The sequence below is a fragment of the Hyperoodon ampullatus genome, assembly GCF_949752795.1.
Source record: "Hyperoodon ampullatus genome assembly, chromosome: 1".
Classification (NCBI taxonomy): domain Eukaryota; kingdom Metazoa; phylum Chordata; class Mammalia; order Artiodactyla; family Ziphiidae; genus Hyperoodon; species Hyperoodon ampullatus.
Window position 1 is genome coordinate 180,154,444 of NC_136914.1, and position 17,250 is coordinate 180,171,693.

At 36.6% G+C, this 17,250-nt stretch overlaps 1 protein-coding gene across 2 annotated transcripts in view; it reads right to left on the reverse strand.

The window, feature by feature from the left end:
• Window positions 1-5,208: 5,208 nt before the first annotated feature.
• Window positions 5,209-17,250, reverse strand: part of WAPL (WAPL cohesin release factor) — a gene marked incomplete at its 5' end in the record, with an annotated part of 72,790 nt that continues 60,748 nt past the window's right edge. For both annotated transcript variants that reach the window (XM_079716731.1, XM_079716732.1), the window contains 7 exons: window positions 5,209-5,801; window positions 6,147-6,242; window positions 9,703-9,791; window positions 10,564-10,771; window positions 13,985-14,149; window positions 14,525-14,640; window positions 15,337-15,512. In XM_079716731.1, the coding sequence (XP_079572857.1) occupies window positions 5,736-5,801; window positions 6,147-6,242; window positions 9,703-9,791; window positions 10,564-10,771; window positions 13,985-14,149; window positions 14,525-14,640; window positions 15,337-15,512 (916 nt within the window). In that variant the 3' untranslated portion in view covers window positions 5,209-5,735. The remainder of the gene's footprint in view (window positions 5,802-6,146; window positions 6,243-9,702; window positions 9,792-10,563; window positions 10,772-13,984; window positions 14,150-14,524; window positions 14,641-15,336; window positions 15,513-17,250) is intronic.

Sequence of the window (17,250 nt, forward strand, 5' to 3'; positions counted from 1 at the left end):
CCTTTGATAAACCCCACTTGTGATGTATTATACTTTTTATATAATAATGGATTTTATTTTCTAGTATTTTGTTAAAGCTTTTGCATCTTTATTCATAAAATTTGGTCTGTAGGTTTTTTTTCCCTTTGCTGTTTATTTTTTCCATTGTCTGCCTTTAGTATTAGGGATATATGGGTAAGACCCATAAAGTGATTTGAGAAGTATTCCATTCTCTGCTTTCTCAATAAGTCTATTTAAGATTGATACTGTTCCTTAAATGTGTTATGGTACACTAGTGTTCTCTTGGGACTTTTATTTGTAAGAAGATTTTAAAAATTATTTTTATAGATAGAGGGCAAATCAGGTTTCCTATTTCTTGAGTCAGCCTTGGTTTTGTTTTTCAAGGAATTTGCTCATTTCACTTAAGTTGTAAAACTTACTGGCTTAAGTTGTTCGTAAGTCTTTATCATCCTTTTAAAGGTCTGCAGTATCTATAGTGATATTCCATCTTTCATTCCTGGCATTGGTAATTTGTGACTTCCTTTTTCTTTATTAGTCTTGCTGAGTGTTTATCAATTCTATTAACTTTTCAAACAAAATTTTGGCTTTGGTAAAATTTCTCCATTGCTTGTCTTTTTTATTTTATTGAATCCTGCTCTTGTTTTGACTTCTTTCCTCCAACAACTTACTTGGGTTTAATTGCTCATCTTTTTCTAGCTTCTTCCAGTAATTAGCTTCTTCAAGCTAATTTTCCTCTAAACACTGCTTTATCTGCATCCAACAAATTTTTGTATTTTGTCATTTAGTTCAAATTTTTTTCTAGTTTTCGTGATTTGTTATTTAGAAGTGTATTTAATTTTCAAATATTATGTTCTAGATATTGTACTATATTGCCTTCTGATATAATTCCTTGTGGTCAAGGCTTCAGTCATCTGAAATTCACTGAGACCACCATCGTGTGGTCTGTCTTGGTAAAAGTTTCACATGCATTGGGAAAACTGTTCAGTGTAAATGTCCCACAAATGTCAGTTAGGTCAAGGTAGTTGATATTGTCATTCAGATCTTCTTTTCTTACAGATTTGTAAAATATATCAATTTCTGAGAGGTGTTAAAATATCAAACTGTTACTGTGACTTTATCTATTTCTCCTGTGGAAAAAGAATGTTGTCTGCCCTCAGCCACTGCATACTCCCTCTCCCCACCACCACCAAGGCATACCCTGAGGGGAATTCAGGATGGAGAAAAACAGTTAAGATTCTGTGATCTGGATACTGGCCCTAGGTAGTTAAGACACGTATCTAAGGAATGATTAGTGAGCCGACTCTTGCATCTTCCCATACACAGAAAATCACTAAAACCATTAGCTTGAAGTTTTTGTGATCAGCAGTAATCTTTCAGTGTTTGACTACATGTTCTTTTCAGCAAAAACTCCTATGTATTCTGGCTCCACCCTCTTTGGAGTTCCTCAGAGCTATATGAGAAGCTCTCGGGCTATAGTCCTCAGTAAGGTCCCCAAATAAAACTTAACTCACAACTTTTAGGTTGTTTTTCTTCAGTAGACACTCCCTTTCAGTTTTTTCTGTGCATTTTTAAAGTTGTATTGCTAGGTACATAGCCATAATTGTTATTTCTTACTGATACAGATTTTTCCCTTTCCCTAATCATTATGAAATGCTTTTTAGACTTAATATTCCTTTGTCTTAAAAGTCTACTTTGCCTGATTTTAATCACTCCAATTTTCTTATGATTCTTGCACAATGTATCTTTTCCCATCCATCTTCTTTGAAACTATTTGTATATCCATTTTCTTTGAAATTATTTGTATATTTGTGTTTATTGTGTGACTCTTCATTTTTCAATTTGACAATCTCTGCTATTTAATTGGAGTGTTAAAATAATTCAAAATAATTACTGGTACCATTAGATCTAGTGAACAACCTTGGCTTGTTCCTGTCTTAGGAGGAAAGCAGTTTTTGCTTTTTACTTACGTGTGTTTTCTATTTTTCTCATCAGCTTTTTGTTACTGCTACTCTTTCCCTACCTTTGGTTAATCAAATATTGTCCAGTGTTTGACTTTGATTCTTGTAAGGGGCTCGAGCTGTTATCTTTTTGCATTACTTTTTACTGGATGCTTTATGCATTGTAACAGGCATCTTTAATTGACTTCCATCTACTAAGTATTACACTACTTTACATTAAGATTTCTGAGCCTTGTAACAGTATAGTTCTATTTACCCATAGTCTCAGTTATACAACTCTGGCAGACAGGTCCTTTTAATCTAGGTGGTGTACAGGTATGGTTTTCTATTTTTGCTCCTTGAGCCAGTGCACGGCCTTTGGAGTATTCAAATTGCAAACAGAAGCTAAGGAAATAGAGGTTTGACCAAAACACTCAACAGTATTTATTAATTTTTTTCTTCAGTTTAAAGACTTTCTGTATGAAATTATTTATCTATGCATCCAGTATCAGGATATCAATTAACTGACAGTGAATTGTGTAAATTTCTTCTGGTCCTTGCTTCTAATGTATGGAAAAATCTTGTTTGAAACATTTTAATGATTAAGTTTATTCCATTTTTCCCCTGCTTTATTAGTCACTACCAAGATATTAATAATATGTTTTGAAACAACAATTTTAGACATTTGCCTTTAAAGTAACCCAAACCTAGTACCCACAGTGATATGAAAAGGTATTATCCCAGGTGTTTAAAATTGTTCTTCACAACATTTTAGATTTCCTGATGGAGTGAAAACAAAATTGATAAAAGCTACTGTTTACCAAGACCTGTTTGAAACACTGAATGCTTCACATGTACCATCTTAATCTTCACAACACTGAGGTTAAGTACTATCCCCCATTTCTGGTTGAGTAAACAGAATAAAAGTTCAGGAATTTATTCAAAGCCCATAAACATCACTAATATTCAAAATTTATGCATTTTTTTAATGATTTTTCTATATCCTTAGCCTGCACTCTTAAACAGGTTATATACTATCTCTATGTGGGTAAGAGGGGAAAGTAGATGGGAACTTCCAGGACAGATCCTTTCATCTAGGTTTGTAGTTAAAAGCACTGAGGAGAGGTTGAGGAACCCACTTGAGTAAATACAGGAAACTTAAAGGCTGTCAACTAAGAAGAAAACTGAAAAACTAAAAAGCAGCTCTAAAAACTCAAACGCAAAGAAGTCTTGGGTCATATTCTGAGGATCAAAAGGATTAAGCAACTTAATAAACACACCAAGGGCATGACTACTCAACCAGAAAACTACCATCCCTAATACGTGAGTTGCTCAGTTGACATTACATTCAGATGAGTATTATTAAAAACATGGGGAGATACATAGTGTTTAACAAAAATTGGTTAAAATTTTTATGTGCATATTCAAAGTGTGAAACTCACTTAAGTGACACATCATGTTTCCCATTAGTTGGCTATATCAAGTTTGTGAGACTTCCTCCAAAATAGTTCAATAGATTTATGTTAAAGACAACATGTGTATTGAAAGTAGCAATTTTATTTGAGTTAAAATTATTTACAAAAACCCAAAGACATACTTCATGAAACTGGTACAAACTATTTTTTTCCTGCCGTTGGCTTTTGCTCCAAAGATCACAGCTGAGAAATACTGTATAAAATAAAAATAGGATTGGATTCAAAAAAGTACTCTACCTTCTAATTTCCAATTGGCAGTATTTACAGAAATATTTACAATGGAAAAAAAGGTTACTTTAAAACTTTAGTTAATTTGCAAGTCAGCCTCAAGTACCCTAAAATGCAGAGTTCTCTGAGGGTTAAAAACACACAAATGCACTGCGGTTGGTGAGGTGATTTCTCCCCCACCACTCCCCACCAAAATCTGCATCTCTATCAGTGCTTGACAATTAGTTATTATTTAAAAAACAAAACAAAACAAAAAAACTGTTAAACACTGAGGTAAATCAATTCTCAAATGATTACCAGTGTAACAGAAAAATGTAGTTCGCCCTGATTGTTCTTATCCAAATGTTTTATAATACCTCTTACCATCTGCCACAAGTCAGTCTGATCAACACTAAAAATCTCTTCCTAAATCCAATGAGTAATAAATACCAGTGTATTTTAAAATAATTTAACTAATTCAATTTTATGGATATCATTTACCAATAAGCTTTTAAAATAGTTTGCTAAGCTAGCTTTTATACTCAGGGCAAATACAACCTCAATCTTTCCCAAGTTACACTGGCATACTATGCTCTTAAAAGGTGATGGGTGGGGTTTGGGGTGGGTAGGAGGAAGAAAACAATTTGACTGGAATCAGTTACTTCCTTATAGATTTCCCAACAATCTGCATTATCAAAAATAGGAAGACAATAAAAGGCAGCCACTGCATTAAAAAACATTACAGGTGGCACTGATCCAAGAGCCCCATTTTGTCACTTTATACAAGGAAATAACAAAGTCTAAATGGGTAAAAATTAGACTTTCAGCTATTTTCCCCAATACACACCAAACTAATATTTTTATGGCTTCAAGTTTTACAAATCCAATGAAGAAACATAACGAACTGAAAGGTATTTTAATGTATTAAACAAAATCTCTGGAAAGCCTGTATTCAGGCCTGATCAAGAAAAAAAAATGTATTAACCAGTGGTCTGAACAATAATATAATAAAAATTTGCAGTGTTGTGAAATTAAATACATAAAATGTGTTTTGTGTTCCAAACAACACACTGTTCTATGAACTAAAAGAATCTGAATGAAAAAAAGGATCTTCTCTAAACCAACAATTTAAGGCTTTGCGTTTATGCATTTGATCCTGTCACTCTTATAGAAGAATATACATGTTATCTGGAAACATGAATTCTACATTGGTGTTTTAGCTTACTTATATTTACTGTACTGAACATTAGAAAATATATCTAGAGAGTTCTCCCTCAAAACTTAATCATGTTTCAAGAGCCTCCCCTAACATTAAGGGTAAACTACCCTGGGTTTGTCTGTTTTGCTTCATCCTTTTAACAGGGCACATCATCTTATATTCCCTCAAACTGTTATTTGTTTTCTTGCATCTATAGCTATGACTCATTATGATATGATAATGAATATGGTCATGGTCTCAAAGGTGAAAAATAGTTTTGACAACCCAAACCAAATCAAGAATAAAAAAATATACTATTAATCCCTTGTGTCTTTGGATTCCATCTAATTTTAAATATAGACAGTAGTTCAGGGAACAACAACAAAAAAAATTCACAAAATTATTAAAAGCTTTATTTACGATCGGAATCATTCAACAAAAAAGCAAAAGCAAATGAGCCTGAAAAAGGAACTAAGCTGTTGTCTAGAATGTCCCCAGAACATTCGATACCTCAGTAGCTAAGCTGCCTTTGCACCTGGCTGGCATGACAACAGTGGCTCAACATACACAGCAGTTGCACTAACAGCAGCACAAATTTTCCCCTTAAAACTTGCCCAGAATAAAAGCAAGAAAACAAGGGGGGAGTATAAATTCTGCCAAAGTGTGTTTAAATACTGTGTGGAACTGTTAACAGCCTGAACCTTTTCCCTCATTTTTGATAGTTGCAGATTGATGTAGTAACTGTCATTTAGCAAATGCAGAATGCATGACGAAGAAGAAATCAGGTGGCCTTAAAAATCCACATATGAATGATACTGATGAATGTTCTTGGTATATCTTCAAGGACTTCTTTCGTGACTTTTCTTTGTCTAAGAATAGCTCCAGCATTACCGAGCACCTGAAGCAAAGGTAAAGCAGCTAGCAATGTTCCAAGTATTCAATCACTCTAGAGATAGATTTCTGGCCTGTGGTTCCAACAGCACACTGAAAAGGGGAGGATTGGAGGTCGGGAGGGGTGGGGTGGCGGGGGAGGAAGTAACAATTAATAGTTATCAAATTTTCAAAAGTATTGAATCAAAGCTTAAATTCTTTAGCTTTACTAAACCAAACAAACACTATGAATCAAAACAAACAGATTAAATTGTGGCTTTGATAATACAGTATCAATATATTTAGCCATAATAATTCAGTTATCTTAAAGAAATAGAACACAATTATTAAAAGAGAATCATTTTTTTGCTTCTATTCACTATGGCCAAATATTTGTATTTCTACTGTCATTAATGTATCATATTTAAAACCACAGAAGCTGCAATAGAAGCCACTTACAGTAAGATTCATGAAGCTCAGGAATTTTTTGAGCATCTCTGTCATTATTGAAAAGTCCCCTTCTGGCAGATACTCACGCACAGTGGTCACATTGATCTGAGGAAACATGGAAACATTGATCAGGCGACAGAAAACATGAGCTTGAACCTTGCACTGTGTTGTGGTTTTGGCACACACACCGTATTTCAAACTTCTACAAGGTCCTTGAACTCCCTGTAGATAGTAGTTCAAGGACCTATGTGATTTCCTTTTCCACACTCCTTAATTCTGTGTGTGTGTGTCCATTCCCTACTCTATCCCATTCTCAGAAAGAAAGGAAAAAAGGTAAAGCTGACAAAGGCTACAAAGAAACGTGTGCATATTTACTTTTGTAAATGCACAGAAAGATGCCTGAAATAACAAAATGCACTGTTGAATGTGTGTGTTGTGGGGGTGAGGGGTGGTGGAGATGTAAGGAGAGGGAAGGAGTACAGACTTAGAATGTATCCAAAAAGCTGCTTAGGAATACAAAGAAAAAGATCAAAGAAAATTCTTAGTGTTCCTATGTAGGCTAGGAATTAACTGTATCTTTCCAAAGATAATGTAATATCTATGAGAAGGAAAATGTACGCAATGCCAGGAGAGAAGATTAAAATGTTTCCCTCCATTATTACCAAGAAGCAGCCAAACTATATATAAACCAATTTGTTGTAAGAAAAATAGATGGTCTGCTTAAAAAACTGTTTTATCTCAATATGTTTTTAAAATGCTTTAAGCATTTTAAGCATAGCTCTTCTAAGGAGGCTCACCTATAATAAAAAGCACATACAAAAAAAATGTTGTCCCGAGTTTTGGGCCACAAGATGGGGAGGAAGTGGGAAGCTTCCGATTTGATTTTTGTTGATGGAGGCAGGGGAGGAAAGAGTACATATTATCTCTTAGGAAATTTGCAACCAATCCCCTCCTTCCCACTTTCACTGCTACTGAGTTAGATCTTGGGGCTAAAATCTTTAAAATACTTACATTTTTACAATATACGGAAAAGTGGAGAGTATGTTATAAGGGCAATAGCTATGGTAACTGCCGAGGTAAAGGAACGCTGGGTTTAATAACATCTTTAACCAGTTTCTAGGAAAGGGACATGATAGCACAGTGGTGGGTGGGAAGAATAGTGGCTATGTTGTCTATGAAGAGTGCTCAATAGAAAAGTGTACTTCTATCATTCAGGATAAATGATTAGATCCTAGATTTTGAGTGAAAGCCCTCAACAACCCAAATCAAATCCTTTTCTATCAACACACTACAGAATACAACATAATAAGTAGCTGAGGCATAGGAAGGAGAGCCTGAGCATTTTTTTTGGCTGTGCTGCACGGCATGTGGGATCTTAGTTCCCTGACCAGGGATCGAACCTGTATCCCCTGCATTGAAAGGCGGATTCTTTACCACTGGACCACCAGGGAAGTCCCTGAGCATTTATTTTTAAATAGTGTGCAGCAGGTATAAAAAGAAAAGGTGTGAAATGGCATGGCCTATTTAGAAAAAGTACCCACAGGGTATGACAGATTTTAATATTGGATCAACTATACTTCAATAAAATAAAATTTAAAATAAGAAATAAAAATTGGAGAAGCATTTAAGTTTGGAGTCTTACAGCAGTAAACAAAGTCATCATTCCCTAAATGATGGTGAGTCAGGAAAGATTGATGAGAGAGGAGTTACATGATCAGATGTGCTCTTAAGAAAGTCAGCTATGGTGGCAGTGTGCAGGATTTCAGGAATGGAGAGTGTCAAGAAAGCAGCAAGGACGGAAAGACCAGAGAGAAGACTGACCACTGCAATGCACCAAGATGTATAGTGGGTAATGGAAAAATGACACCAGAGTCTCCTGGGCTTCCTAAGCATGTTGTCCTTTACCATAAAGCAGCACTTAACTGCATATAACCACCTGCTTTCTTGTCTCTCCTCCACCTAAACATTGGGCAAACCAGTTTCTTTTACATTTTGTGGCATCAGCTAGCTCTTTGGGGTTAAATCATAATGATTCCCAAGGCAACAAAGACATCCTGGGCTCTGTGAATTCACAATATTGTTACAACCTAAGGATCTTATGATCTCTTTAGAGACAGGAGAGAGATAGACAAATAGGAAATTATTAACATGGGAAAGATGGCCCTAAATAAATCAAATCACATCTGATAATAACTCAAGTTAATTTTAAGAATGATTATTTAAGAAAGAACATGATTGAAACCAGGTGTATACAAAATACAATACCTAAACCTCTTTCAATTTAAACAGCAGACCCATGGGAGGGCGGGGGGGGAGTCTTCCTCCTTCCCTTTGCTGGTATGTGTTTCTCATTTGTCCTTAAATCTCCGGATTTTAAGGAAATAAGGAAAAGAGCTGAGCTGAAGAGATTCAGGAAAGGGAATAAAGATTTGCAGGGCCTCCAGAGCCACAGTAAGAACTTTGGTCTTGATCCTGAAAGCAGCTGTGCCAGCAAGGGCCACAACGAAGTGGGCTACTGTGCATTTAGATCTGAGCTTGTCTACAATATAAATATGGAAGAGATGAACAAGAAGGATTCAGAAAAATACACAGGACTTAAGACAGACAGATACAGGGCAATGCAGAAAACTCAATGGCAAAAATAAGGAAATAAAGGGTAGGCTGATAGAAGCCCTTCATATCATAATTATGTTCTTCTAATCCTCCAGTCTCAGAAAAGAGAAACTAACCATCCCACTATACAACACATCTCCTCCACTCTTTCTTGCATCCTGAATGCCCCTGCTTGTAAGGGAAAAAAACACCTCCCTTTTATTGTAAAATCTGGCTCTTCTACTGGGCCTTTCTGTTAAAAAAAAAAATTCCACATGTCCCCGATTTTAAAGCAGACTGTCTGAATAGCCAGAACTGTCCACTTTTGTGCTGATCCAGCCCAACTGTGTAGACACTCACATGCTTCTCGTAGTTAAATCATGATGATCTAAATCTCAAATAGTAATCCCATTTTCCCGGCCAGTGAGTAGATCAAACAAAATCATGTGAGCTAATGTTGGCCAAGGTAAAGGGAAGTCTACTTTTTGCAGTGGGTGTGGAGAGGTCCCAGAGAAAAGAAACCATTGCTCTTACAAAGAAACAAAGAGGCCACATTCTTCTGCTGGACATTATTTAACTAGATGAGACACATAGCCAGAGTCAGCATAGGGCCATGAAGAGAGCTATCAAAAGATAAGACAATATGCAGAGGACAGCAGAGTTTAAAAATAGAAATTATGAGTCCTTGATGGAATCACTGAGGCTAGACTTTTCCACCTTAAGTCAGTTGAGTGCAGGTTTTATATGATGTTCTTTTACTTCAACCAAAGACATGTGAAATCGATTCCTCCATCAATCTGGAACTTACTCATCAAACCCAATATACTCTTACTTTGAAATGCACCTTCTAAAGTTCACCAAATATATAAATGTTTTTAGCATGAGGGGAAATAAATAGTAAGTTAATTAGGTAATGATGTGAAGTGGTCACAATGGAATCCTTTTAAGATACATAAAACAACACTGAACTTACTGGACTCTCCTGGCAGAGACACCCGAGAAGTAGTGCTGTGTATGAGGCCACAATGCAATCCTCCATGTGTTTGCCAGCATGCTGAAGGGCTGAAAGTATTAAAACAGAAAACCATAACAGTACATCCAAAAAAAAGCCCACAAGAAAACAAACAAACGCCCCCAGGAAACCAACAACTGTCATCTTTTCTTCAAAACTGCTGAACATCGAAAAATGGTGCTAGAAAGATGGGATATCCACACAAATTAACAAAAAAAAACACAAGTGGAAGAGGGACCTTAATTAAAAGCTAAAATCATAAAACTTTCAGAAGAAAACACAGGACTAAATCTTTGTGACCTTGGGTTAGGAAATGGTTTCTTAGACACAACACCAAAACCACAAGTGACAACATAAAAAACAGGTTAAGTTAGACTTCATCAAATTTAAAGCTTCACCATCAAAAAAGTGAAGACAACTCACAGAATTTATCTGCAAATCATGTACTTGATAAGAGTCAAGTCTCTAAAATACACAGAATTCTTACAACTCAACAACAACCAAAAAAGACAACCCAATTTAAAATAAGGGGAAAATTTCAAAACTCTAAAAACCTTTAGAGGTCATATTATTTGGCTGCTTCTCTTTAGAGATGAGTAAAGAACGAACCAGGGAGGAAAGGAAACCTCCCCCACACTGCACATATAGCTTCCTCACTGCTAGGAAGCCAATGAAGAAGAACTATGAAAAAGCAAAGCTTGTCTGCACTGAACTAGAGAGGCCATAAAATAGCAAGATTATGACAACACATGAATTAAAAGAAAGTCTTGCAGGAAAAAAAACACATTACTTTTTTTAATACACCAGTCAAAATAAATATACCTTTATTGAGGTCAAGTTCTTCATCGTCCTCCTCCTTCTTATGTTTCTCTTCTGTACCATCAGTCTTTTCAGTTGATACCCACTGTATTTCTCCGCTTGTTTCTTGCCACTCTCCACTCTTATCATGCTGAGTGGTGGGAGCATCTTTGATCAATTCATCTGTTTTACTTTCTGCCAACTGTGCTGCTCGCTCTCGCTCAAGGAATAGCTGATAAACATCATTTTTGAAGATCATTGAAAGGGATCACCAACCAACGTGTATGTACCCAAATATAAGGCTCTATTTGCTTTTAAACATCACTAACCCTAAGAAGCATGTTGTTTGGTAAAAAGGGTAAGTATCAATAAAAGCCTTCACTCTACATCCAACTGAAGGCAAAACAAAAATATAAATGCCACTGGGGTTCAATCAAGTGAATTATCTACTGATGATGCATACATTGTTTTTAAGAATGAAAATCTCAACTCCTTCCCTTAATTTAGATAATATTGACAGGAAATTCAAGCAAAAACTACAAATTAAAGGTTAAAATTAAAAGAGTTAAAAATTCTTTAAACCTAAGCAGCCTGGATAAATTAACTGGAAGGAAGGAAGGACACTGAATAAAGCTACATAGTATTGGGGAAAAGCAACATAGCTTCTTTAAAAGAAATTTAAAGAAATAAATAAGAACCAGTGAAAGTAAAAGGCCAGTTTTCAGAGAAAGACTCAGAACTGAATCTCAACTAGTATTATTAACAATAAAAGTACAGGGTGTGGAGAAAAGGGAACCCTATTGCACTGTTGGTGGGAATGTAAATTGATACAGCCACTATGGAGAACAGTATGGAGGTTCCTTAAAAAACTACACATAGAACTACCATACGACCCAGCAATCCCACTACTGGGCATATACCCTGAGAAAACCATAATTCAAAAAGAATCATGTACCAAAATGTTCAGTGCAGCTCTATTTACAATAGCCAGGACATGGAAGCAACCTAAGTGTCCGTCAACAGATGAATGGATAAAGAAAATGTGGCACATATATATAATGTAATATTACTCAGCCATAAAAAGAAACAAAATTGAGTTATTTGTAGTGAGGTGGATAGACCTACAGTCTGTCATACAGAGTGAAGTAAGTCAGAAAGAGAAAGACAAATACCGTATGCTAACTAACACATATATATGGAATTTAAGAAAAAAAAAATGTCATGAAGAACCTAGGGGCAAAATGGGAATAAAGACACAGACCTACTAGAGAATGGACTTGAGGATATGGGGAGGGGGAAGGGTAAGCTGTGATAAAGTGAGAGAGTGGCATGGACATATATACACTACCAAACGTAAAATAGATAGCTAGTGGGAAGCATCCGCATAGCACAGGGAGATCAGCTCAGTGCTTTGTGACCACCTAGAGGGGTGGGATAGGGAGGGTGGGAAGGAGGGAGACGCAAGAGGGAAGAGATATGGGAACGTATGTATATGTATAACTGATTCACTTTGTTATGAAGCAGAAACGAACACACCATTGTTAAGCAATTATACTTCAATAAAGATGTTAAAAAAAAACAAGTACAGTGCTCACTTCAGCAGCACATATACTAAAACTGGAACAATACAGAGATTAGCATGGCGCGTGTGCAAGGATGACACACAAATTCGTGAAGTGTTCCATACTTTTTACAACTAGAGATTATCATACTAAGTGAAGTAAGTCACAAAGAAAAAAACAAATACCATATGATACCACTTATATGTGGAATCTAAAATATGACACAAATGAACCTATTTACAAAGCAGAAACAGACTCACAGATACAGCGAACAGACTTGTTGCCAAGGGGGAGGGAGTGGGGGAGGGATGGACTGGGAGTTTACGGTTAGTAGATGCAAACTATTACATATAGAATGGACGGACAACAAGGTCCTACTGTACAGGACAGGGAACTATAGTCAATGTTCTGGGATAAACCATAATGGAAAAGAATATGAAAAAGAATGTATATGTGTAACTGAGTCACTCTGCTGTACAGCAGAAATTGACACAACGTTTTAAATCAACTATATTTCAATTAAAAACAAACAATGGAAATACAATTGTCAATGGAAGTATACACCGAAAAGTCTAAAAGGGAACACACACTAAAATCTTTTGCCTTCACTTACTTCCCTGTGCTGATACAGTGTTGAATGTACAGAAAGCATTTCATATATTTGCTGATATGATTTGGAGAAAATCCCAAGTTACTGATGACAACTACCTGAAAACTAAATGCCAAGTAGATCTCAAAAACTTGCTGAGTATATACAAGAGTGGTATGTAAACTTTAATACCCTTAAGAAAATAAAATTTAAGCTTTATATAAAGCAGTATTTCTTAAAATTGGGTTCAAGGATCCCTAGGGGAACGCAAGATTCTTTCAGGGAGTCGGTGAAGTCAAAACTGCATTCATAAGAATATTAAAAGGTCAACTGACTTCTTTCATTCTCTCATGACTGTATGGTAGAGTGTTCCAGAATCTACATGCTATGTGATTATGTTATTGCTCCAATGGTTAATAGAATGAGTGCCTGTATTTTACACTTTTCTGTTTTGATTTCTAATTTAGTAAATATCAATAGATAAAGCACACGTAAACAGAAGTTCTTTGGAGTTCCCAATAATTGTTAAGAGTATAGAGAAGTCCTGAGATCAAAATGTTTGAAAAGAGAGTGATGGGCTTCTAGTTATGACTCAGGAAAAGATCCAAGTTGTTGAAGATTACCTCAAGACACAGTTCAAGCACTTCTAGTTTCAAAAAGGCCAAAGGGATTAAAGGTTAGCAAAGGCTTCAGAAAAAATGAAAAGAATGGTTCACTATTACTTACGAACATGTGCAAATTGTCATTTAAGAAAATTACAATAAGGTAGCTAGGAACTGGCAAAAAGTAAAAACTGTAATGCCCAGCATTGTCAAAAAACAAAAACCCACATACAGTTTGGGGGGGGGGAGTATAAATCGAGGGGAGAGGGAGTGTTTGGTTTTTGGGGTGGAGCGAGTTGGAGACATCAATTTTAAAACACATATTCTGACACAATTCCTAAGCCAGGAAATTATACTTTGAAAAGTATGTCCCAATATTTAGTTGCACACAGTCCTGGGCACAGATCAGACCAGTAAGTAAATGCCAGAGGACTTGAACCAGGATAGCGCTAGAACTTAATTCCTAATTTGTTGTTAATAATCTACCTTTGATTCATAAACAAATATGCCTTGTTTCTGCTTTTTGCTAACAATGTCTAACGAGTGATTATAGTTGAAAAGAGTCAGCAGAGAAGTAATGGTATACATTCTAACCCAGTGTACCTCTCACAGAACTGGTGAGAGTTAGAAAAAGGGGGAGGGGAGGTAGGGGGGAGAGAGAAGAAAGTGTTAGGTTTTAAATTGTTGCTTACCTGCACTAACGCCTGAACTGCGTGAACTTGTCCAGCTATCCTTAAACTATCATCTCCTTCTCCACTACAGAAGGAAGAATCAAAAGAACACGATGTTTCCATGTTGACAAGACAGTGCCGATTCCGAGCACTATACTCCACTAGATTTATCAGTAGACCTAAACCCTATAAAAATTAAAACATGCATGTTACCACAGGGGAGAATTAAAAGCAAATGAACACAATATACATAACTCTTACTGGCAGACAGAAAACTAATCAGTGCTCTGCCATCTAAAAGTGGTTAAAAACCAGTATATGATCTTCTCAAACAACGATTTCACCACTTTTAAAAGTCACCACTGTTAGTTCTTATACTTTTTATTTTTATACAGGGCCCTTCATAGCTCTCTTTCGTACAATAAGAGGTATATTCATAAGGAATCAATTGAAACCCACAACATATTAAACAACTGGTTCTTAAATCCAAAACTGAGATGAAGTTTTTATCATCTTAATAGATCAAGTACTTATTTCTGAAACAGTCACACTTCAACCCACCAGCACTCGAATATCAAATCTCTGCTCCTGAGGTAGGTACTTTGGAACCTGAAGCACACAGTTCATCGCTGTGCCAATCAAGCCATCCTGTTCTCCTGTTTTGGTGCTGCCCCATTCTAAAATGGAGAATGCAAAGAGTATGAAAATTGTTACTGATTCTTTATGACAACCAATACTTATTAACATGAATATTAAAAGTTAAAAACATGTATCTTGAAAAAAAAGTATAGCTATTCCTTTATTAAAATACATTGTTGACTATAATATTTCTGAGCCAAGCTACCAAGCTGGTTCTAAAAATATCAACTCCTAAAAGCAGTTAAATCTATACATGAATAAATGAATTACATGATGGCAATTTAAAAATCACTATATCAAGACAAGAAACAAGGGAGGGGCTTCCCTGGTGGCACAGTGGTTGGGAATCTGCCCGCCAATGCAGAGGACACGGGTTCGAGCCCTGGTCCAGGAAGATCCCACATGCCGCAGAGCAACTAAGCCCATGTGCCACAACTGCTGAGCCTGCGCTCTAGAGCCCGCGAGCCACAACTGCTGAGCCCACACACCATAGCTACTGAGGCCCGCGCACCTGGAGCCCATGTTCCACAACAACAGAGGCCACCACATGAGAAGCCCACACACTGCAACCAAGTGTAGCCCGTGCTCACCGCAACTAGAGAGAGCCCATGCACAACAACGAAGACACAACACAGCCAAAATAAATAAACAAGAGTAAAAAAACAAGGGGATTAACTTTTTTTAACATGTAATACAATCTATCATTGAGAATATATGTAGAAAATATGACTTACCATTATCATTAGTTAAATTGAGCAACACCCCAATGATGGCTCTCATGCAGTCTTCCACTGCTTTGCCCACGTGATTAGTTACATTCTGGTGAGGCAGAGGCTTACTGTCAGGTAAGCATATACTGTTCTCAGCACGGTTATACTGCTTAATCAATTCTTCACAATGCTGTAATGCTCTTAAAGAGAAGACAAAATACAGACTATTATGCTAAACTAAAATAGTTACACTAAGAATTTCTACTTACTTCGACCTTAATGTTTTAAATCTGTCATAAGGACTACCCTGGTGGTCCAGTGGGTAAGACTCCACGCTCCCAATGCAGGGGGCCCAGGTTCAATCCCTGGTCGGGGAACTAGATCCCGCATGCATGCTGCAACTAAAGATCCTTCATGCCAGTACTATAACCCGATGCAGCTAATAAATAAATATTTTTAAAAACACACAAAGAGGGCTTCCCTGGTGGCGCAGTGGTTGAGAGTCCGCCTGCCGATGCAGGGGATATGGGCTCGTGCCCCGGTCCGGGAAGATCCCACATGCCGCGGAGCGGCTGGGCCCGTGAGCCGTGGCCGCTGAGCCTGCGCGTCAGGGGCCTGTGCTCCGCAACGGGAGAGGCCACAACAGTGAGAGGCCCACGTACCGCAAAAAAAAAAAAAAAAAAAAAGAGTGAAAAAAAAAAAACACACAAAGAAAAAAGATAAATCTGTCATAAATGCTGCCAAATTAATTTTTTTCTACCCCAAAAGTTGTATCAACTATTCAGTCATGTACCAAACATGTCTGATATCACACCAGGTGCTCAATTTTATTTTGGGAAAACCTGATAATATAAATTTTTCTAAGCAAAGTTAAAATTATAAAGTCAATGCAGAAGTTTATGACTATACTACCTACAACTGGATGTTAAATACTTCATAAACATCAGAGCGAATCATTTTTTTTAACACGAGGTCATTTAACTGACATGTCTCCTTCCAGACATACAAGGGTACCAGATACATCCAAGGACTCTCAAGATGCTACCCAAAATAACAAGGAAATGTAATTTTTAAGTGGGTCTAGTATTTCTGAAGACTCTCTTTAAATCACTAAGTCCATTAACTTAAAAAAGTCTATGAGAGAATGAGGTAAGCTGACTCTGTCAGTTGATTCTTCATGTATTATATACCACACAAAACCCTTAAAAGAAAACTGTACTATATCTAATCCCCCTCTAGCTGCTCCTTAAAACACATCCTCTAGTTAGGAAGGTGTTCATGTCTAACCTAAAATAATTTGTTTAGATGTTTGGGGATGTTCGCCAGAATTACCATGCCGTTACTGTTAACTGCCTTAAGTAGCACTGAGCTAAATCTGTTGGGAGGTGAGGGGAGAACAGTAAGGGTATACCATTTAATCGTTCAATATGCTATCCCTGCATTTATCAGGGTTCTACTGAAAGTTTCAAAAAGTCTTTCACAAACATCCAATTCTGACGTCTACTGCCACTTCTAAGACATCTGACACAAGTTCCTAATCGCAAAGGTTCCTAACCTCCTTTTAGAAGTCCATTTGTCAGGGGTCATGAAGTATACAGGAGACGTTTTAAAAATAAGAAATAGATTTAACTTGCAAGAATACTCTGGTGAGGGAGGGTAAAACATGGTAAGAGAACAACACCACATGCCTTAAGGATACTAACTGTGATACAAAATTTAAAGAGAAAAAAAACAATATTGGGAACTAGAGACTATTAGAAATTTAGGACTATGGGAAATTTGAATACTGACTGGATTTATGATAATATTACGCAATTAATAATTTTTAAGAGATGAAAATGGTATTGTGGTTATATTTTTTAGAGTCCTCTTTTAGAGATTATATGCTCAAGTATTTATGGATGAAATTACATGAAATCTGTAATTTGCTCCAAAATA